Source organism: Pomacea canaliculata, linkage group LG6, assembly GCF_003073045.1.
Source record: "Pomacea canaliculata isolate SZHN2017 linkage group LG6, ASM307304v1, whole genome shotgun sequence".
Lineage (NCBI taxonomy): Eukaryota > Metazoa > Mollusca > Gastropoda > Architaenioglossa > Ampullariidae > Pomacea > Pomacea canaliculata.
Window position 1 is genome coordinate 22402863 of NC_037595.1, and position 24357 is coordinate 22427219.

The 24357-nt window shown below is 42.6% G+C and overlaps 1 protein-coding gene across 1 annotated transcript in view; it reads right to left on the bottom strand.

The window, feature by feature from the left end:
- LOC112566447 (glutamate receptor ionotropic, kainate 2-like) overlaps window positions 1–23563 on the bottom strand; it is a 153306-nt gene extending 129743 nt beyond the window's left edge. The window contains 1 exon segment of the mRNA XM_025242651.1: window positions 17800–23563. Within this exon segment, the coding sequence (XP_025098436.1) occupies window positions 17800–17896 (97 nt within the window). The 5' untranslated portion in view covers window positions 17897–23563.
- Between the last annotated feature and the right edge of the window lie 794 nt (window positions 23564–24357).

A 24357-nucleotide genomic window follows, 5' to 3' on the forward strand; every position in this document is an offset into this window, starting at 1 on the left:
CAGGAAAGCCCCTGGCTGTTCACAGTCCAACGAGCGGAGGCAGACCGAATGGTTAATTAAAACAATTAATCAAGTAAAGGGGAGTCTGTGAGGCGGCGAATGGCGCGGTGTCAGGTGGGGTGGCTGCTACCCCCAGGATAACATCTCGAGCTCCAAACGGCGCAGGAATTGCTGTGCCCTCCCGCGCCACGACCAACAAATTCCATCAACATAAATTCATAAGCGTGTATGGCCAGACGTTGCCATGACTTGATCGTGTTTGGACCTACAAACACAAACCACGATTGTCAAGGAAGACAGATTTTCGCCTTATTGTCTTGGTGTGCAGGAGGGCTGGGAGGACAAAATGGTTTTTTATGGATTTGTTTTATAGACATTGTGGAGAGACACTTTTGTGATTGTCAGAGGTGGTTGGGGGAGAAGGAGGATAATTTTTAGGGACCGGCAAGCGACTATTTGGGGATAGTTGAGGTGGTGGGGGACGAGTTCACTGCTCCCTACTGAGCTTGTTTTAAATTAATGTAATGTTTTTATTTCTGTAAAGTCCGAGGACTAGATGGAAAAAAGCATAGCTTTTGCTTATTCTGTTACCCTTGTAAATAACGATTTTTTTCATTTGTCATTTGTCATTTGCCCTCCCTTGTTCTGTGGTTTGTTCATTCGTTTAGTGCCACAATTCATTTCTTTCCTTTCCTTTATTATTTGTTTATTTTAGCTTTTTCGCTTTCACGTTTTTCATTTCCTTACGTTATCGTTATTTTATTTGTTCATTTTTCATACTTTCTTTCGTATTCATGCCTTTCTTACTTTACTAAGTTTTACTTAGTTTTACTAAGCTGTGAATCCAAAAAAGGACATTTACAGTAATATCTCTCAGAGTAATCAGAGAAGTTGTAGCTTGCAGCCCCTGGTGAACTTTGTCATAAGAAAACTACAGAAACACAACTGCTGTTTAAACAAACAACTATAGATGGGTGAGCATAGCGACACCTATGTAAAATGTCCAGAAACTCTTTACAAGAACCTCAGTACATGCCCTCTTCAGCCCCCAGTACTGTCTAAACTATTTGCTTACATCAAAATTTACACACGGCGATGGGTTTTGACAAATATAGGGCCACATATGTCAGAACGGTTTACCCACACCTAAACTATGAAGCGGGAGAGCAGGAGGGTTTGCCAAGAATACAAGTTTGGAAAGCTAGCCCTATAGCCGGTTACTCTTTTGGAACAGAGAACGCGAAAATTATTGGAAACCATAACATTTTGTGGGTATCCAGCATCCTACAGTGTTTACTGATTATTGTGCTTATTCTGACCCTCAAATGAAAGTCATGAGACTGAAAGAAATCCAGATTAGTTTTTTGTTTGTTTGTTTGTTTGTTTGTTTTGACTGTGCGTAATGTTTACAAAATATGTTTCAATAATAATGCTGAGACAATTTACGATTTACGACAATTTTCTCGAGCCCTTTGATTGGGTCGATTGATTGCAACATTAACAAATTATCTCAAACCTTTAGTATGCTACTAATGTGACGTCAAGTTCCCCTCCCACGTGACCAGTCATGTGGAAGACTGTGACGTCAGAATAAGGAAGGTTGGTGGTAACGGATACGTCATACGACCGACTGTTAGAGCTGTCACCTATACATCCTCCCTCTCCTCTCCTCCCCTCCTCCTCTCTTCACGCGCTAAATGACAAGGCCAAACATGGGCTCGCAAACAACGCTGCGCGCGGCATCTCTGGTGTTTACACGTGTAAAAGGAGTCTTTGGCTCGTTTGACGAGACGAGTTGCAAGTGCTTGCGCCTGCAAATACTTGCACACAGCGCCGCGGATTCATCTGTCAGCTGGAGGAGAATGGAGGAGTTTATGTGCCTTGGTCAAGTTCCCCTCCTGACTACAAGCTGGCGTATTTTGAGGTTAACAGCTCTTCTTCTTTCACCAAAAAAATAATGATATGATCCCGAAGCTACAAATGCTTTGCTCGCTGGAAGAAAGAAAACAAAGATGTGAGTGGTTTTTTATTTTTTTATTTTTAACCTTGAGCAGGTACCTAGGGAGGTCAGGATAAAAAAGTCAGCAAAAGTTAGAATACAAGAAGGAAATAATAAGGATTAAATAAGATTGTTACAACCCCATTTTGTCCTACAGTGTCGATGAAAGCATTTGATTTTTGAGGATAGGGTCGCAAACAAAATTCTTCGCTAAAAAAAGTGCTTTAATTGTTTTTAAATATTTGCAATAAACAAAGGTAAGAAGCCAAGTAGAATAAATAACACCGAAAAGCAAAGGACCGCCAAAGCTACTCCTGAATGTTTATGGACACCGTTTATGGACATTTCCGGAAGATTTCGGATCTTTCTACATCTTCAACGCTCCTTAACTCTCGTTTCGAAGTCGGTTGTGGATTGCGGTTCCTGGCTGACCACATCGATCTGACGTAAACGACGAGGAAATCAAGAGAAATTAAAAGTCATTCAAAAGGAAGTGACCTCCGAGTTTGTCCGCAGTCGCATTATTGATCAACAATTAGAAAGGTTGGGGCCCGCCACTGTTGCGATGCTGTCAACGGGAACGGTGATGAAGACGGGAAGGCATGCGAGTTATCCAACCTTGGTCGATGCTACCTCCTTCACAAGGTTTGTTATTTTTTCAAGATGTCTATGGATCACGTGCATGTCACTGTCAAACAAGGGTCTAAAATACTGTGCATACAACCAAAAAACAGAACAGAAGCTAGCCATTATCTTTGGTGTGGGGTTGATGCAGGGCGATATCACATGTCCGATACTCTTATTGTGAATTTACCGTTATCCAAGGATAAAACCCACAACAAACTACAAACAAACTTAGTACACAAACAATAATGTCCAAATCCAGAAAACATCAATACAAATAAACAATAACTTTAATTGTTCCACATCTTTGCAAACACAGATGTGTGGTGGTACACAGCAAGAATCCAATCATCAGGTTGAGAGGGATTCGCAAGTTTAGCCTCTCGGATATATGTTCATGTCGCAGTTGACAGCTGGACTTGTTGGCGAGGGTGTTGATGTGGAGGAGGTCATCAAAGGATACACAAAGAATGTCAGTTATTGGCCGGAGACGACACAGGGTCTCAGACAAACACAGAAAACTGTGCTGGAGAAGTTTGGAAACGAACAAAAACAACCACCATTCATGAATCCACTGGAATTTTTTTTCCTTTAAAAAAATAAAACTACGCTGTAAGGGGATGTCAGAAAATTTGAACCCCGCTATCATCTTTCCTCTGTTTCTCTCTTCACTCTGTCCCACATCATACCTAGTGACACATACCCGTAAACACAGAAGCTTTTAACCATATATAAATACTCATATCTTCATTTCTTGAATAGGGATCTATATGTGTGTTTGCGTGCGTGTCCGCGTGAGTGCGTGCACCACACGCTGCGATGCCAGGCCCTCCTGCTGTCCGACACTGAGCCGCTCCTGATCCCGCTTTTGTCTCACTCACCTTCTGTCTCTCTCGCCTTTCAACTCCAGAGCTTTCTTCCCGCCTGCATGACCGGTTCAAGGAGCTGCTGCTAAAATCCCCGTGAAAGGCCGCCACAAGAATCCGGCCAACCCCCCAATTTCTTTCTGTCTTTCCGCGTCTGTAATTGAATTGCCAGCACAGAGAGAGAGAGAGGGAGTTCGATGAAATTCTGTCTCTCGCGTCTTCTCGACACGGGCTTACGAGATTTATGTGCTGGATGGCCGTATCAGACAGCTGTGTCTGTGGGGCCCTGGGATAATCACAAACTTTTGGCACCTCCGCGCACTATCTGGCGTCTGTGCCGTGCGTTGCAGGGTCTGTACCACCGGACTGCAGGTCTGTGCTGGGGCAGTGGCTGCTGGTGGTTATAGACAGTTTTACAGCAGTTTGCAAAATATGTGCTAACTTCTCTCTCACTCCCCTTCACTGTATATTTCCTCTTTTCTCTCCCTTCTACCCCACTTCCAAAAATGGAAGAGATGCAAGTAAAACGATGTCCATGAAGGGTTTGAAGCACAGCCAGACAGACCAGAAATCAGATGAATAAAGAGAGTACAAGGTATGTCTCAAAGTCATATTTCTGCTCTCACACGCACATAAATACACACTTCCCCATTGACACACACAAAAAGTCACGTGTACACACAAAACAAAATCCTGCACGTGCGCAAGCAAAGAAAGTTAATATTGCGCTGTTTCCATAGCTACAAACATTTCTGAATATGATGACTCCCTTTTGTGTGCTTAACCCTGGGTACAATACTACAAGGTTACCTAGACAATAGCTTTGTTGTTGATACGTGATACAAATATAAACTCACGTGCGCGTCTTCGCAAAAGATTGCTTTTGTGTTTTTGTTTTTTTTTTTTTTTTGCTTTTTTTGTGGGGGGTTGCTTATTACTTAACAAATTAGCAAAAGATCATCGTACCAAGCTTAATCTTTCCGTTCATTTTTACCAACGACTTATCACAGCCAAGCGCAGTCTCCATTCAGTTGTCCCCCGTGCGACGAGCGCGCCGCCGTGTGAAGGCCCCTGAAGCCAAGTTTCAAGCGATTCCACGTGTTTCAAACTTCAACCTCGTGAGCAAAGTCCTCCTCGCCAGACATTCGATTTGGGAAGCGGACACGGGCGTAAAAGCTAGCAGAAAGCGGTATTTAGCCATGCATGCCAGCACCACCGACGGCAAGACAAGAAGCGTGATGCCCATGACCCTGGGCACGGTGCCGAGCGTTCGCCAGGGGTTAGGCCAGCCTCCGCCGCAGAGGGTCTGCACTCCCATGCGCGCTGGCCTGCACTCGGCATCTGTTTTCGTCAGCACCATCACGACGAGATGAGGACTTGACCCCCCCTCCCACACCCCATATACACCTCCTGGCCCCCTGCACCCGAGTACATACCCGCGCCAGAGGATGTGTTTGGCTACCGCCTACCTACCCATTTCGTTAAGGGAATTCTTTGCATAAATTTCTCGACATCGTAGTCGGTAATAGCGGGGGAAAGAAAAACCATTATTGCTGCTTAGGGTATTTTTAACCCACGTTATGCAATCACAGTAGGGGAAAATATTTGGATAGAGATTGGCAAATATTTCTAATGACATATTGCTTCCATATTATTAGTATTTTTTCTTTCCTCCCCTCTCTCTCTCTCTGACATGGTAAGCACATGTTTGCGTTTACATAGTGTTATAAATAAAGTACTGGAAATAACCGATAAGTGGTGGAAATTTCAAGGCTAAGCATAGCCACACCAAAGGTTCATACATTCATTCGTCCCTTCATTGTTACAAGTTGACCAACGGTCATACTGTTCCATCGATACTGAACGTCGGGTGGGTGGGTAAACAGGTAGACAAATGCCAGAAGTTGATAAGATACTCAACAAAGGACTATCTTGGGTAATAGTGAATGAATCTTGCATGGAGCGAAGAGATTAGTCCTTAACGGTTGCAAACCAGTTCTTGCTCTGTCCACCTCGTCGTCGACTTCTCTCCATGGAACCCTGAAGGAAGGTTCTCGACAGAATGTCCTGACGGGTCACAAAGGTTGCAAGCTTTTTTTCTAAAAGTATCATGGGTGGGTCATATTATGGGTAAACTGATCTGTAACTAATAGCAGCCAGAGATCATAATAATGGGCAGGCAACGGATGGAGCCGTGGCTCGGTCGCCTGGGAAAGGCAGACGCTTCAGCGCCAGACGTGGACGGGAGCGAGGCTTACTGTGAACACTGAGCGCGTCAGACGCCGATGGAAGTGAGGCTGACATGAACGTCAGACAGTGCATTTGCATGTGTTTAAGCTTCGTAATGTCTGTGAATGGGACATCCGATTTGCTAACACTGGACTTGCGGTGGACCTTATAGGCAGGCGCTTGAGTGCATAAAGGTCGCGAACTCGGGTCTTGTCATTGGGTGGATTGGAACTGCTTCAACCACATTCACTTCTCCTTCCTTAAAATGTAATACGATCTTCAATACGATTGTCTTATCTTGCATTTTGTGAATACGGTACTTTAAAGTACCTTTCCATGTGTAAATTCTTTTATACTTTCAAATAAAATAAACAATAATGAACTTTTGTGTAATCAGTGTTATGATGGCAAAGAAAGAGATTTTGTGTTGCTTGAAGGATTTTATATTTTAGTGTGCAATAAATCTCATGAATAAGTAAAAAAAAAATTCTTTTTACGTTTATTAGGGGTTTCTTAGCATCAAAATAATCTCGCCATAATTTATCAGACTCGACAGTCGCCATTGGATCAGTTTTTACATTTTTTCCTTTCATTGTACCTCCTTTAAAAAAGAGTGGAATGATATTAGACAGAGAGCTTGCAAACGTCAGTTTTAATCTCTTGAGTGAAAAAATCTTAGCTGATATTGAATTTTTTTTCTTGGCTTTTCATTTCCATAAATGAAGTCTTTCAATCTGTAGAGCGTGCATCTGTAGCTCCTGAGTGTATTATTCGTGTAAAGGTGGGTGGTAATAGGAACCAAAATATAAGGAAACTCCGCTTTGGATTCAAATTGAAAGAAATTCAGGTGAAATACACTCTAAATAAACACATTTTAAAATGAATAAGCAATAATGAAAAATCATATTAAAAAGTATTTAATAATATTGAATAAAATAAATTAATTAAATAAAATAAAATAAATCCCATATAATTATGCGTGTTGATAAAGAAATTCGAATTAGGAGTATGTATGACAATAATGCAAGGAATAAAATAACGAAAACAAAGTTTGAGAGAACGATACACGACAGCCTTCAACTTTTTCTGTCCTCGGTATTAGTGTTCCCCTGAGAGGAAAAACAACAAAAAGAAATATGGCAGCTTTCAGGAGAATGTCATTGAAAAAGTTGCTTTATTCTGTGATAAGGGCAGGATGCCAGGAGGGAGGATGGCCTCATTAATGATGCTTTATTATTCCTCTGTAGTCTGAGGCCCCCAGTCCTCTAAGGAGTTGAACAACTCGGGTGAGGTAGACCTTGACACTCGGGTATTGAATCGCTTTGTGTGCTCGCATCTACCCGACTACTGCTGCACAAACCACTTGACTTGTTATTTTTACACTTGTCTGTTTGTCTGTCTGTCTCTCTGTCCGTCTCGTGATCTGTCTTATATCTTAACCTGACAAACAATTGATTGCATAATTGTATGTCACGTGTGATTCTGTTTTGTATGGTCTACAGTAACAAGCTATTTGGTAGTTAATACTATGGTTAGTGTGGCACGTAAGATAAAGGGTTGGTAAGGTAGACAGCAATCAGCAAACATCAGTGCTTTCAGACGCCATTAAGACGTCACGTGCAAGTCTCGAGCAGAAAACTGATGAATTATTCGCCTACCGCAGCCCGCCTCACGTTAACCAGAGTTTTGTCACCTCCAAACTTGCTTCCACTTTCAGAACCGGCTAGGAGAATATTCAAAGCTGCTTATATATGCGAAAACAATTATTTCACGTCTTCTTTCGCTCTAAAAAGGGGGATCATCCTGCAACGGAACAACAGTAGTCCCCCTTCCTCCCTGCACCCCCCATATCGATGTTGCTTCAGATAGCACTCCATCATGGCGGATGTGCAACTCCTGCCTGCTTGCAAATGTCAGCAGCTGGTGAAGGCCCTGGCATCTGATGCCCTCCACCTCCATCACCTCCACCGCCTTGGCCTCACAAACGACGTCTGATGGAGTCTTGACTGTTTATTACGTCAGCTCCTCGGCCTGCACGAGCAGTGTTTAGGTGCACGTGGGGACGTCATAACATTATCTGCTCAAAAGCTTCCCGAGACTTTATCACTCGGCTGGTCTCAATAAAATTGTCCTCCGTGCAGGGAGGAAGAGAGTTGAGTCGTTTGTGTGATCCATAATGGGGATTTTTTTAATCGCAGGATGATATACTGAATGTTTGTAAGCAAAATACATTTTTATAACTTGTGATATTATTTGGGTGAATCGTATACCGAACTACACTGTGACTAAAGATACAAACTCAAAACAGATAAAGTCAAATGCCAAGAAAGATTACTGTACATCTGTCCTTTCAACAACACACCTTTCAATTTATTTTAGATTATTATTTCTGAATTTTGTTTGATTTAATTTGATGTTATTTATTTTATTTTTTTGTTATTGTTGAATTACTTTGCTTTTGCGGTTCGTTTTCGGTATTTCCGATGCAGATTCTGGATATAAAGTTGACATTAGACAACATAATCCAACTTACTGTATTCGGTTGTAAATCAGGGGAGCTAAGCGAGTCAACCGGAAGTGCATGTGATGACACTATTACCACCAGCGCCGCCATTAGTCACGGCTGTCGCGTGATATCTGCCATTGCCCGTCGGCGGATCCCTGGTGGTCCAGCGGCAGCGCCTGTTCACTGCAACTGGAAAAAGATCTGCTCGACAGCAAGAACCTCAGTTCTGACAGGGAGGTAGGGGAGCGGAGGGAGAGGAAGGGGCGGAGGGAGTGTAAAAACGAGGCTGGTGTGTGTTTGTCATATCCGGCACTTCCTCTTTGTTTCTGTAAAGTGTGTTTGCGTGCTGCGTCCTTGCACTGCCCATAATCGCACCCACCGAGCTTTCGATGACGAGGGTCAGAATATTTATCGACGCCTTACGTCATTTTAGTTCTGAGGACGCTCACAAATTTCTGTTCCTGCTGAAAAATGTCTCCGTTGCCCTGACGGTTTGCGGACGGTTACATAATACAGTGCTGTTTCATCTGTCCTCAAAACATCCCTTTGAACCCGAAAAGGTCATCTTTCTTCTTGGTCTCCCCAAACCACTTTGAATGTGCAGAAAGCACCTCCCTTTACTACCTCACCATTTTTGTTCACGAGATACGGCTAAAGATACAAAACATCATTGACAGAAATAAGATTATGCCTCCATAATGTTCATTGATGTTTGTGATGACCTGATGGCTTATCTGCCCGATATACACTTGAATTTTACTTATAAATTTTCACATTTCCTTTCAACTTCGTTGTTTCCTATTCATTTATGTTTGTATAAACAATTTAAATTTTTAAAAATACCTAAAAACAGAAACTATCAACATGCCCAGAAGCCCGGTTTTCATCGGGCGCTATGCACTTACAACCAGCAGTTCTGTGTTGCCAAGGCAACGCCTCTAATATCTGAAGTGATTATCGTAAGATTACGATGACGGAGGGTTACCAAGCATTTTATTTTATCACTTCCTTGCTCTCCTGTCTTCCTTTTCTTATCGATCGACAGAGAATCTAAGTTTTCCAGAAAAAAATATATGGTTCGCTGTCCCTTCCCTGACTTCAGTTAGGGGCCAGGGTCTGTGAAATTATATGCTGTTGGATTGTTTTCATTATTTGTTGTCTTATCACGAATGTTTTGATTATATGATGCTGGATCTCAAATGTTTTAATTGTGTGTTGGAGACAAAATATTTGTTTTGTCGGATTACACAAGTCACAAAATTCCGTGAGACACATGTGTTCACTGTCTTATTGAATATTAAAAGTTTTAAATTATTTGCTGTCTGTTAGCAAAGGTTTTAATCATGTGCTGTCCAACCATGAAGATTTTTTATAGGTTGTCTGGAATCATGATGAAATTCTCTTTTCCCAAGACTTCAAGTCTTCCAATTGAGTAGGGATTACAAGGGCAGGAAAATCCGTGCTGTAAATTCTTTCAAAACATCAAAAATATTTACAATATATTTAAATTATCGAGTTTAACACTCCCGAAATATGCATTGAGTTTTTTTCATTAACCGAAAATGCTGCTGTAAATTTGAGTCTAGCACTCAGACTGACTCTTCTGATAACAAAAGGAAGGAAGGGTATCGGGTGAGTGTTAAATCCGATGAGTTCTGTCGGTCTGTCTGTTTCCCGAAGCAAGCGAATGTCCCGACTCTTAGATATCCTGAGTGGTGAGTGTGCACACACGATTACAGGTAATATTCAAGGCAAATAATCAATTAACTGTCATCTTATCAGAGAATATTTGGGTTGTTTACCCGGCACTGAGTAATCACTCAAGAAAGTTCAAGCCACCAGCATGAACCACAGCAACAACAGCAATACATCTACATTTACAAAACTCAGACGAAATCCACAGCTTTATTGTAAATATTTCAATCATATTATCATGGTGAATAAGGGAGTAAACTATTTGTGTGTCGAGGGAGGAGGATTTTACCTTGTCACGTGATCCCCATGTTTTTAGTGACGCACCCCATCATCACCCCATCAACCCCCACCTACCACCCGACTCCCTCGCATCAAGAGACTCGTCTCGGGATTTTTACGAGCTGCTGTCGTCTACGGTGCCAGAAGCCAAAAAGCGGAACATCACCGAGGCATGCAGACTGTAAACAAAAGCTTCGTCAAGAACGATGCTCAGCAAAGATGAGATGCTACACAGCAGCATGGCAGACAATGAGCAAAAGATTCAAAGACTTTCAGCTACCGATAATATTTCGTCACCCTAGTCGTTTGCAAACTTGTCCGACATTCTCGAGTGCACGTACATTGTTTTTGATGAGAGGGAAAAATCTTAAAATTAGGTCTGAGACATTTGTAAAAAATATGAACATAGAAAAGGAAACTACAAAGGCACGTGTAGCCAAGGGGAAGGTCTTCGTACATACAAAAAAAAATTATCTGTGGAAAAATATCAATAAGCATGGCACAAAAACTACCCCAAGTATACACTGTTTGTGTTTAGTTCTCACACAATTAAGACAGATTGGAGATTACACAGCTGGGATTGATGACTGGAAAAATGTCTTTTCATCAAGCAGTAATTCCTGATTTATCAGGAGAGCTAAATTGCGGAGAAAGGAGAAACATGGTAAACCTTAGACACGTTAAACCACTCACAGATTACTGTCCTGCGGCCGCTATAGACCGCCAGACCCACATGTTCTACCTTTTAAAAAAAAGTCTTCCATAGCAGAAGTCTGAAGAAAACACGCGGCCCTGTTGTTCACGGTGTGGCGACTGACAGACAGAAAGATATCTACGATGTAGATGCAGAGAGAAAGAGAGATGTTAGAGAGAAAGATGGCGACAGGGAGGACGGGCGTCGCGAGGTGATGTTGCGATAACACACACTTCAGCAGCTGGCCCCATCTTTATGTGCTGCACGCACCCGTGCACCCGTCCTACCACACCCACCCGTCCTCACACATCCACCCGTCCTCCCACACCCACCCGTCCTTTCACACCCACCCGTCCTCACACCCACCCGTCCTCACACCCACCCGTACCACCAACACAGTCAATATTTTGACACATCTGCCACAGAAACCCCCTAACAAGCATTTTTTCTTCAGCATCAAACCAAACTGTGTCCTGCGACCTTTGTCGGGTTCAAAGGTTAGTTTGTCCGGTTTGATAAAGGTTCCACTGTATCAAAATTATTTGTTATCATCAAAGAGTTCCGCTTTATTAAAATTATTTCATGATATCACAAAATAAATAACAGTCGAATGGATGAAACGTCAGCTGGAAAAATTAATCAATAAATAGAAACGAAAAAAAATGGGGAGAAAAATAAAATATTGAAGAGAATAAGATAAAATCTCGACATCCTCTCCTTTCTGCTATCACAGTCTGGAATCTTTGAAACTTTTTTATTTCCTTCTGTATGAACTTTGATAAATGTTCCACTAGTCCTGTATTAAGTTGGGATGATGTATATATAACATAAGCCTGAACTCAATCTCATGTGTGTGTAATGTTCAGTCAGTTCCGCTTAGTTAAGAAGCTGCTGTCTACCTGGGTAGCAAGAAAATGTCGACCACAAAGCAACAGAATCAGTTCACCTTCAAAAAATGATCAAAGGATATGAAAGAGGGTCATGGTGGCTACAGATGTGAGTGAAATGGAGATAACTGTGTCAGTGGCAAACTGTATGGATGATAGATGATAATAGATGATAAAATTTCTAAGAAAAAGAATTAACTTAAAGGTGTATATACTTTGATACCAAAATGTAGATACCAAATTGTTACATCTTTAATCTCAGTACCTTGTCAATGGTATTTGTTGTCTGTACAACATTGCAAGATACACGAAAATATAAACAAATTTCAGTGGTTGAATTAATTTCAAGGAGGTAAGATTTGATGAATTACACTTACCTGATAAAAGGCCATAGTCTTGGGTGGAACGATACACGGACACCCCACAAATGTGTAAACAAGAGTTTAAAATGTAGACATAGAAAAATACCCTAGATATACAGTTTGTTTCTTTACTGGGAATGTTTGTTGTTGACTGGGAAAGAGGAAGAGATAAGAAAGATGATAAAATTGCCAAAAAGATTTGCATGTACTTGCCCAATAACAACGATCGACACAAAGATCAAATCCGCAAAATAGAAATTAATAATAATAATCAAATAAAATTATTACATGAAATAGTAAAGAGAAAGAAACCACTTCCTGTCACTCCTCTGTTGATCAAAGTTAGACAAGACAGTCAGAATGGCGAACTAGCACAACCACGCAGTCAAACGGCTTCAATGAGGGACGAAGATGAAGAGAGGAGCGAGTGGGACGCGTGGGGCGAGTGGGGCGACAGGGGGGAGGCATCTCTGGCGAAGGGGAAGCCACCCACAAGAAAGACGTTCGTCAATGATTCCAGCAGACCTTCGCGGCATGTCGGGAGTTGTCTGCACCTGAGCCATGCCGGAGTACTTCTGGGAGGGAGCCACGGATGTCAGGAGACGACTTGTAACAGTAAATCGTTCGAAGTTTCTAGACTTGCTTTTCCGAAGTCAAAACATTTTACTTGGTCTTTAATTTCGCTTAAATACTTTTAATCGAATTAAGAACAATCGTATGATTGCCGTTGACTTTAAAAACTTGACAATAAATATGTATGTTTGTTTATATGTTTGCTTGCGTGTTTGTGTGCGTGCAAGAGTACACACCACACTGCTCTCCGGCTAGCTTCATATAATTATAAAAAGCAGTGGAACTCAGAATAATATGAAGCACGAAAAAAGAAAATGTGGATTTTTTTTTTAATACGTGAGCGATAACATCATCCGGCTCGACAACATCTCACGAACGCCGTCGAACTAAATGGATTCCTCGCTAGCAGCGGCAGATAACCGGACAAACTCTAGAGGGCGCACAGACCCCAAGACTCGACTGCCGACGAAGCAAGAGTGAAATAAAAGGCACGGAAAAGGTAGATTGAAAGCGAAGTGAAGAGAGGAGGGGAAGGAGCAGAGAGAGAGAGAAAGAGAAAGGAGGAATAAGGGTCCAGAGGGTGCAGTATGCGATAGTAGGAGACAATAATGCATGCGCCTCGTAAAATTCTTGCTCGACTTGCTTTTGTCAGCGAAACAAACATAAAAGACAGATTCGGTGAACTGCTTGCCTCCGTGCGTCCTTCTTCATCTCCGCAATGAAAACATCTCGCTGTCAGATTTTTTATGCACAGTTGCCCTCGTTACTGAGTGCACACGATGAGAAAACTTGATGAATTGATCTGTCGATATCGGGTCAGTGATTGACAGAGTGAATAAGGGAGTGAGGGAAGAAAGAAGGGAAGAAAGGACGAGATGGAGAGGAGATGAGAGAAAGGTTGAGACAAAACTCGCTTCCAGATCCACGTGATCATTGTTTCAAAAATTGTTAATTTTATATTTTTAAATTAAAGAGGAAAGTAACCTACATAGGCAGAAAAAAAGAATACAGTCTAGGTTTTTTGCAAACTGTCTCCAGACAGTTCAACAACTATCCATTAAAACAGTTCGATGTTAGAAAGCAAAACAAAATACTAATTTACATAGGTTACAATAAATTCTTGTCATCTTTGTCAAATATTCTATCGACTGGGCGAAGTTGTGGATCATTTAGCACTTAAGAATGAATCATAATGGAACAAAAATGATCACACATCGCTTTAAGTAAGGAGCTTCCGATTTAAAAAATATAAATCCAAAAATCATCGAGTTCCACACACATGCACTCGCATGCCAAACCTGAAGACAGATCTCTGATTTTATGCGATGTCCGCAAACAGAAAACACGATCGTTTGAGCCCCAAATGGCCGCCTTTTTATCCTGCACTTTCACCCACTTGCAATCCCAGTTTTTAATGAAAGTGCTTTTAGGGCCATCTTCACCAGCACACCACCATCCTTGCAAGGGCAGATCATCTGAAATTTAATTGTAGCGGAAGCTCCGGACCAATGAAGTGTTGACTGCGTGCGCATCTACAGCTAGGAGGGCAGATACCATCCGGTCAGTTGCCGGGTGGCAAGGGATGAAGTCTAAACAGTCTGTGATCGACTACTTGTGGGTGTAATCCAGTTTACCGGGTAGCGTTTCAACTCTCTTCATCCCATGCCCATCCCCTGGTGCTCTCGCAGACACCGACGCCCCGAGGCGGTCTCAAAAAGAGGCAGCAGGGGACGCAATCAGGAAGGCAGGTTGATCAGAACATAATTCAGAAAGCAGGCTCGTGAGAACGAATGAAGAGTGGTGCCCCTTGGAGAGCGGGACGGTGGGCAGACGGGTAGATGATGGAGGATGTTGTCTATTTTTAGGTCAGTGACGTAGCACAAAAGCCAGGAATAGAAAAGTACACGAGAGACGAACTTGTTAAAAGAACTTTGTTCAGACTCAAGAAAAAAAAATATACCAGACGCCTATGGAACGGTAAGAGAAAGAAACTTTGAAATAAAATAATCTGAAAGTTAGACAAAGTGCACACGAAAAACTCTTTGTAAAGGCAATCAGAAAATATAAAACTTGCCTCTTGGCTATAGCACGGTAAATATCACGTGACTACATGCCATGCATTTTGTCTTTCGCGCTCATCGTGCGGAGTTTTTGTATTACACTTACAGGGCTTTGCTGAACTTTTATTTTAAAATCGATGTCTGTGCTTGTTTTAGGACTTGTTTTTGTTGTTTTCTTTTTGTTTTTGTTTTTGTTCTGCGACTGCTGTCATAAGCTGTCGAGGATGTGCGTGGTGGACAATGAAGAAGGCTTTTGTGTTTCACCGTGCAATTGCTGTTGTGTCGGTTATTAAGGTTTTGTTGTTTCTGCTGCTGGTGATGGTGGACATGTGAGATTGTAGTGTGGCTGCTGCTTCAAGAATGAGCACTCTAATACATTTTTTCATGCACCTTTGTCTACAGGCTTGCCTTTCTATTTTCTTGCAGGCTGGGGAGAGAGAGTTTTCCAACCAAAACCCGAGTAGGCCTTGATCCAGCCACCTTTCTCCAACCCCATCCCCAACCAGGCTATCGTAGTGTATATATATATCAGTTATTTTGTTGTCACATTCTTAGTAAGTCTTTGAACTTATTCGATGAGCTAAAAAGTTAAACTAGTTTATGTTACCTTCATCACAGAAAGCGCTTTATATCAGTGTATTGGTATCTCTATCCAGACAATAAATTCTACTCAGGTAAAGGTGAAACATTCAATACCACACAGACTTCGGGCCCTTTTACATACATCGGCGATGACAACGTTCTCGTCACGCAGGTCAGAGGTCGGACGCTGCACGTGTCTAGGGTCAAGCGCGCTGGCAGAAGGTTCTAGCGAGCGAGGGGCGCTGCGAACAAGAGAGGTGGAGTTAATAAGAGTGGCAATGTGTTTGCTGATGTCGTATTTACCAGGAGTTGTGTGTGCGGCCTACGAGAGATACAGACAATGGAAGACAAAGAAAGTCCCAGACGCAGTTTGCAGACAAGTTCTGTATGAACTGGATCCACGCAGGCTAGAAACTCAAATTAAATCTTTACAAGTTCCCACTATCGTCACTTCCTTCCAACATTATTTCTACTACCTTTCATAATATCAAATGCTGACTACGATGATGATGATAACGACTATCACTCTAATGATAAATATTATCATAATAACCATCACTCTTGAACATCGCTGTTTCCTGAAAAATGATTAAAGGGCATGACAGAAATGATCATTATACTAATTAATAATTACTTTCGAATGTGATTATAGCTTCAAATATACCATAAAGGAGTGAAAGTTTGGTATAGATAGGCCAGCATCAATGACTTTAGAAGTATATACAATATTTTTTTAACTGATTTATTGAGGAAAACTGAAAACCTCATTCAAAGAGGAGAGCAGTGGACTAGCTTTGTAGCTTACACTGGAAACAAGGTCTAATATATTTCCTAACAAATTGAAAACATTTATTCACTTCTTGACAATTAGGATGTATTCATTTATCCTCGGGTCGACCAGCGAGAGGATAGATCCTCCAGAAAATGAAAATAAACCTGTTCTGTAAGTAGTGTTTTTCCCTGGAGTTTGCTAAAATACATTAATATGCCGGAGCTGAGTTTCTGGCGTCGAGGGAAGTTCAGAAGCAAAAAGACCGGTGAAAGAATGAGTATTCTTCTAAAGAAGAGAATGGAAGAAAGTGGAAGAAAAAGTCTTTCAGCAGCATGGACAAAACGAACTCATCTTCATTTTCCGTTGGCCTGAGTATTCTCGCTTGCGAAGAAAAGAAAACTTTGGAAAAAATGTTTTCATATGGAAAGTGGCCTCGGAACATGTGTGTAAGAGTGTATACGATTGTGTGTGTAGAACGATTTCCGTCTGGAATCTGTTCTCTGAACAATTGACCTTAACCTCTGACATCCACACTATTCACTGTGATTGGTCTGTTCACATTGACTAGACAGACATTCTGTGTTCACTGCTGCGGTTAAATGCTCAGTCGGGTGTGTGGCGGGGAAGAAGAGATTAAATGTCACAACCTTCGTCTGGATGCATGCTAGGAGCTCTTCTTCAAACGGAATTTATTTATGGAGAGGCAAGACACCTAGAAATTACTGTCTCTAAAGTTTTCTTCAGCCCATCCACTCCTACACCCACACAGGTTTCTATGACTTCTGTTTACGACAATGTAAAAAAAAAAAAAAAAACAGAGAAAGACATGTAAGTGTTTTAGTTCGTTTGGTTTTCAGCAGGAATATGTCCCCCTTAAGGCGGAGGGAGATTGTACTGTAATCTAATTTTAACTTTAAATATAATTAAAAATGAAAAAATATAACTGATATAATTTTGATACCCGGAACTACGCGTTCAAACATTATGGCGCATCCAAGGGGAATTACTCCAGATTACTACAGATTACTCCAGCCAATACAAATACAAAAGTTAATAAAATTATCATTTGTAGGCCACATCATCGTTAATGTAAAATAAAACACTCGTAAGCATGGTAAATGTGTGTATAGGTGTGAGTGGGTGCGCATGACTCTGTGTGTGTGTGAATACAAGCATTCCTGTTTGTGAGTGCGTCCTTCTTTTAATAGCGGGTACAGCACATTTTTCTCGTTAGTCAACATCAGTATAATTGCACAGTTTTGTGGACAAACAAACGATGACAACAGTATAAAACACACCGGTTACCCCAAGCTGTGATTGCTGTTAACAATATGGATTAAAAAGCGTGTCTGTGAATGATTGGCTTATAAATGTTTCTGTAACACCATCGACCTCAGAATATTGACTGGAGGTGGAAGGCAAACTGTTTGCATGGCAGGTAAGAACCTTTTACACCTTCACACGCTGGTTGCACGAAACTGTTTAATTCATTTTGTCAGTGCCAATCGTGTAAATATTGAAAACCACAGGAATTTAGCAATGCTGTGCGTGTGTCCTTTAAGAAGTCTGACAACTGATTGAATTAACACGGTTTAAAGAGTAGAAGACTTTAAGACGAGAGAGTACTCAAGCAGAACAGAAACAAAAAAAGTGCAAGTGAGCAGTACTCACCCAGCGTGATAATTTCCGTCAGGCAGCGCGCGCACTGCAGCAGGACCAGCCCCAGAAGGAAGAAGGTGGAGAGTCGACGCCAGTGGCGGCTCGTCATTTTGCACGTGCGACACGAGCACTTGCAGCCCACGGCGATGGCGCACTTGCGCTCCAGGAAGGATCCACATAGGCGCACGACGATCCACAGGCAGTACAAAGGATCCACAAGACACAAAAGACTTGAGACTCACGTCAAGAGGAGAACACTCTCTCTCTTAACGGCTTTTCGCTCGCTCGCTACTCGCGCGTGGTGAGTAAATTTCCGGGAAATTCCCGTTAAGTTGACAGAAGGTGTTCCAGACAGCCGCCCACCTTTGGCCTCCGTGCTGTTAAGAGGAATTTTTCCGCCAGTAGAGCGAAGGATCTACCACCTACAAAAATGTTTTATCCTTGTCCGCCTACTCTTTAAATAGTTTTTGTGTGTCAACACTAACGCTTTCTACATTTCAGACAAAGAATGTCCTCGACTACTCATCATGGTGGAAGAAGTGGAAAACAAAAGATTCGATGTCTATTATTTCGCAAAGGTGAAGAGAACTTCAAAGAGGCTCCATGTCAGGTTCCTTAGTGTCAATGCCATTTGTCTTTGAACTCGAAAACTAAAAGGTGGCTCGCTTGGGCAAAAACCAATCGTTGTCTCCTAAAAAAGTGAACTCGAAAAACTTATCCTCTGTGTGATATTTCTTAAGACGCACACATCCAGAAAAGAACTTCATACTTCAAAGTCTAGAAACAATCTGTGGGAGCAATACTTTTTGTAAAGAACACGTGCAGTCTTGTCGTTTTCTGAGCCAAAATGCACGTGTCGATAATTTATGACAAAAATGAAGTAAATACTTACATTACCACGTTGCCCTCTTTGGCCTTCAATGTTTCTTGCTTCAACGTCAGGTAACATTTCTTTTGATGTTTTCCCATTAAAGAATATTGCTCAGTTTATTCTAGTCGTCGTGTAGGTTATTTCTCAGTTTCTCACCTGCACAGGTTTCTTTATGTCGAGGCTCAGTAGGATGTTGATACTGTAATATCATAACTCAGTCATCCCAAAGAATATTATCCACGAATGTTCTCACCTTTTAAAAGCAGATTAAAAAAGTGTTCCACATGTAAGGAATATGTATCAAATGGCTGGCAAATGGCGAAGACCGCATCACTCAAGGTGTGAACTGAAGAAGATTTCACACGGCACAGATGCTTCGCTCGAGTAGTTCTCAGAATTGTCGGTCCTTGGCGTGGGTGACGACGAGATGGAGCCACTCGCAGCAACTCACAAACTCTCACTTAGCCTAGTTTCCGCGCAGACGACACCATCAAGCCGAGGACGCCCTCAATCACAATTACTCTTAACCTGTTTGCAAGACTCTTGGCCGTAATGGCCGACTTCGATGATTGAAGCTGACAAGCACGCCTCACCAAGAGGAAGAGGAAAAAATATTTTTTCAAAAAAAATAAATGGTAAACTTGTGCGCCCAACGATCTCAGCACGTTGATCCGGAAGGAACGGCAGGCTCGCCAGGAACACCCCGATGACTGAGAGGGAGAGGAGGAGGAGGAGGAGGAGGGAGAAGGATGACGTGGCAGACGAAATGGTTGGCTGCGTTCTGGCGATAAGCTCTGGAAACACAAGAACACCTGCCGACGCGGCGTCCTTTAAGTCTCTTCCACGCGCTGCTCACCGCTGGAAGTAAGTGGGGAGGGTGGGCGGAGAGAAAGGAAGGATGGAGGTAGTAGGGGGGGTCGTGTCCTTCTGTGCGTATCGATCTCACGGTCCCCACTTCTTGTGCACACTTGGCCGCAGAGCGCTGGCAGAAGAGCGCGCCGGTGAACTCTGTGACCAGCAGCTCCTCCACCTTCTCCAGCCCAACTCCTACACCGGTATACGCAGCAAGCAACTCCTCCTAATCTTTAAAGTATCGAGGGATTTGTTTTAATTTTTGAACTTCTAGGTTGTAAGAATGATGGAAGAATGTCTTAGGCAGCGTAGAAAATTAAACGATTATGTTTTTACAAAGTTTGTGCGAGAAAGGGAGAGTGTGTGAGTGTCTCTCTCTCTCAAATGATTTTATTGAGCTTTTAGAGAAACCTAGAAACCTACTTTGAGTCCATGTGGACGTTTCCTGTAAGGTTCTGTGAGGAAGACAGCAGCGATTTCTTCAGAGCACTATACATTCTTTCCCCAGCATTGTTCTGGGAAATAGCTTTCAGTTTTAGAACAGGTTCTACACTACAAAGGTTCAGATACATTTACTGGTGCCTTGATACTGCCCTTGGTAGTCCTCATTGGTTTTCTTCAAGAGTGAGCAATTGATAAGGTTAATGAGTGGGGAGAGTGGATTAATTTCGGTAATCAAAAGGTCCTGATGAGTCGTTAACTAAAAGTAGTTCAGGGTGTACTCATATAGCAGCAGGTAATGACTTGAAACTCTTTAAAGTTTTTTACCGCCGAGCTTTATCGAGCTTTATAACATCCCCGTAGAAGATGCACTGCGACGACCTGGTTGTGCAATCTTATGATGTAGGTCAGGGAACATTTCAGCAAATATCTTCAGATTTCTGGAACACACGAGTTGTTTTGAATTTTTAAAGTTTTTTTCACAAACATGTGTGTCTTCACTGGCCGGGTTCTCAAAAGCTGTTTGTCCTCATGGTCTAAGATGTCAAAGCCAGCCAGTGTGTATCTTGTTGAGACAGTACAGGTAGGCAGCTAGTAGATAGATACACACTAGCTACAATCGCTAACAAACTCACTGACAGACTGATAATTGTCTCTACATGCACTGTAGTCATCAAACTCTTCAAGACAATAAACTAGATATCTCACAAGGCACAAATCAGAGACAGTACTCTGTACACTAAAACTCGTACGAAATGGCATCGTACAACCTGTGAAGACTTTTCTAACGATATTTATATAAAAAAACTAGAGAGAAATGTAAACAACTAATCAGCTAGCAGAGTGTGATATTACAACTGTCAATAAAACAAACTAGAAGTGTGGAGGACAGAAGAAACATTCAGGAAGAATATTAACGGGATAGCACTACTTTTCAAAAAAAAAATTAATTGTCGTTCAAAAACAACTTCAGAATTGGGTACATTAAGGTTAATTAAATTTGTCTCAAGCAATGTTTGCCAATGACAAAAACCGACCGATTTCACTTTTAGATATAACAAAGCAATTTCTCTTCAACCATCTTTTTTTCTCTGTAGGTCGGGTGGGGTGGTCGGCTACACAGAGGTAAAAACTATCGAGATTCCAGGAAGGTATGAACACACCCCTCTTCTCCTAAAAAAAAAATATGCGGTAAAGATGAGAAGATCCCGCAAACACAATTACAGACGATTATACTCGGGTGGCCGTCCGATGTCCCTGAGGTAGGCCTTGATTATGTTTGATCCTTGATGATCTTCCTGCCTGACGGTCGGGTGAGAAAACAAATACACTTTTAGGTCAGGATGAGTGAATGACCATCACACAGTGTGGTTGAATATAACCTGAGTGGGCAGTAGGATTCAGATGACACTCCAAGAGCCGCCATTGGCAGCACGTGACACACTCCACGTGCAATGCCGCCTCTCCACTTCTTATGCCGCTCTCATCTCTAATGAGTGTTTATTTAATTTGTTGTCACTGATCCCAACTCACTTTGCTGCTCGACAATACCGCCTCGATGTTCCTCTCCATGACTACAATTATTTTATTTATTTATTTTTAGGCATGTACCTATGAGACTGGAGAACAATACCTCGTTCATCATTTGTAATATTCGCCGTCTAGAGTATCGTTAGTGTTTTTATCTCCTGTTTCCTCTTCAAGAGATTCTCGACGAGAAAAAGTTTTGAGATTACGATGACTGGAGCCAGCGTCAAGTGCCCACGACTGGCATGGTGGTGGTAAAAACAGTTACATGAGATATTGCTCTCTCCCAAGTGTTTGTATCGATTGCATCCTCTCACATAACGGAGGCAGGGGCTCAACGGCTATTGGGAGATGCCAAGCATTGTTATTGTCTTTCACTTTTTTTTCTTTTTTTTTTCCCCGTGAATTTCACTACAGACCTGTTTGCTTATCTCTCCGTCCTTTATGTTTGCCTTCCGCTTATTCGTGATATCTCTCTCACAACATTCTGCTGAAAACTGATTGTCAACCTTTCTGTCACTCACCTTGTCGCAGGTGATGTTTAATCTGGTATCGTGGTTGTGTGAATGTGAAACAAATCTTATTCTGATACCAGTCGTGTGATGGGTGATCCCAATCTTCCACATGTTGTTCTGACGCTGTCTCAATTTCCTGTTCTCTCCGTTTTAGGTTTGGTGACAAATTTTGACAGTAATTTTTTAATTTATGGATCTGTGTTTATCATCTCTACACCAAGTGTTCGCTAGTTGCTGTGGAATTAATAATAACAAAGATATCAACGATAACAGGCATTGTTGCCATCGGCCTCACCAATCAGCTGTCGTCTGTTCCGACATAGGAACCTGACGAGGGTCGACGATGTCACGTGTCAAACGTCGGCACGTGCTCCGCGAGGTCATGTGGAGGGGTCAAGAATTTAGCGGAGTTGTTCTCCGACAGACATATTCGCGGGGAGCAGATGACTGACTCGATACTAATTGCACACTTTTTGAATCTCTTCGACCTCTCATAAAAATTTCGTAGACACCTCAGGTTCCTTTCTTGAACTTTGATGGCGGAAACAAGATCACGTGTGATGTTTGGATTCGGTTCTAGAAGGTTTGGAGTACTCCGTGAAAGAGACTGGATTAAATATCACAATGATCACTTTCCAGGAAGAAGAAAACAAAATAAAAGCAAATATCCGGGTTTAAAAACTGTGTTAAACAAGCACAGCTCCAGGAAGCAGCACACAGAAGACATCCAGCTGTCGAGGGCGGGACAGTGTTTAGGGCGCAGTAAGTGTTAATCACAGTCGACAAGACACAACAAGAAGATGAGTACTCCACCACAAGACTCCGGAGCTCCAGACACTTTTGTCAGCAGTCAGAGGCGACGAGTCTGTCAAGCTCGTACACTGGGATACACAGATGAAGAAAAGCTGAGAGGGGAAGTTGGCAGCGACTTAATTAATCACTCTTAATGATGCACAGTCTGGGGGGTGATCTGTTGCTGCCAGCCGTGGGTGGGTCCCCCGCCATCAGTCCTGTCTGTGACGCAACTTTTTGCTCTCGGTCAAAGACTCTGGTTCCCTCTCCACAGAAATGTACCATCTTGCAGACTGACACAGGCTCGATAACAAGTCCAACACCTCCCTGTAATCCTTGATACCGGAAGTTGAATTTTTACTCAGCCAACACTCGGAATAAAAAATAAACAAGTCCAGCTTCACGCTTGAGTGAAGAGATACGGCCGAAGTTGTCTGCCCCTTTCCGTGCGTATCGACAGCAGCATCAGTCGTGGGTAGGTGGGTAGGTTGGTAGGTAGGTTGGTGGTGGTGGTGGTAACGGCTAAAGCTGTGGTGTAGACGGTAGTGCAGTCGTCGTGATGGTAGTGGAGGGGGTGGGAACCTGACGCGAGACGGGCTGAGGGTAAGTCGCGGGCTGTCGGTGTTGGTGGCAGACTCGCCACGCGACTGGCACGCGGCGCGGCAACCCCCATAAGATGCAGCGCGCCAGCATCTCGCCTTGCTGACAGACAGACAATAAGAGACTCAAACTTTCCGCAGTGGTCGGTCACTACCTAAACTTTCTTCCCCTCCCTTCCCCTTTCCCTCCCACATCTTTATACCTCCCTCAGCTCGTGCATGCGTGCATGAGTGCGTACCCCTGTGTGTGTGTGCTTGTATATATGTACGTTGTATATACGAACTATTTCTTTATACGTTAGTGTGTCTGTATGAGTGCCAGAGTTGTGTGTGTGAGAGTGTGTTTGTGAGAGAGAGTGTACCAGAGAGAGAAAGCACTACGTGTGTTCACGTTCATTATTGGCTTTTTTAATTTTATTTTTGCTCGTAGCCTCCAGAAAGAAGCGGTTATCGCACCTCAGAAAAGCCGGGCGATTGCAGGCAGTCTGCGATATGCAATCGTGGACCCACACCGGTGGATTGAAAGTTTTTTCCCAGGGCGGAAGGGAGAGAACTGCTGCGGATGCTGGTGGCTGCACGATCCCTTGAGCAGGACCAGAGCCCGCCGCCACGCCAGGCGCAAGGGAGGTAACCAGGTGTGGGTCACCGAGGACCGTCTCCACCGTGTGGAAACTGTAATTTGACCGTGAACAACAAAAATAGGTCTCCTGATGAGACTTTTCTGTAAAAAGCCTCCATGTGGTTAGCGGTTCTTCTTTTCATGCCGCTCTTTAGTCTTGAAGTCCATTTTCGTCCTGGAGTCTCTACAATGTGTAATAAGTGCATCCAGGGTGGATGGGAAGGCAGACTCTTGACCACCTCTTGACATTTAAGCACCATCAGCTCGCATGGAGATTTGCCTTGCTTTTCGACCAACATTCACTGGAATGGGGTCGTGAGCACTCCACTCGCTCATTGGACAGTGACATCACAT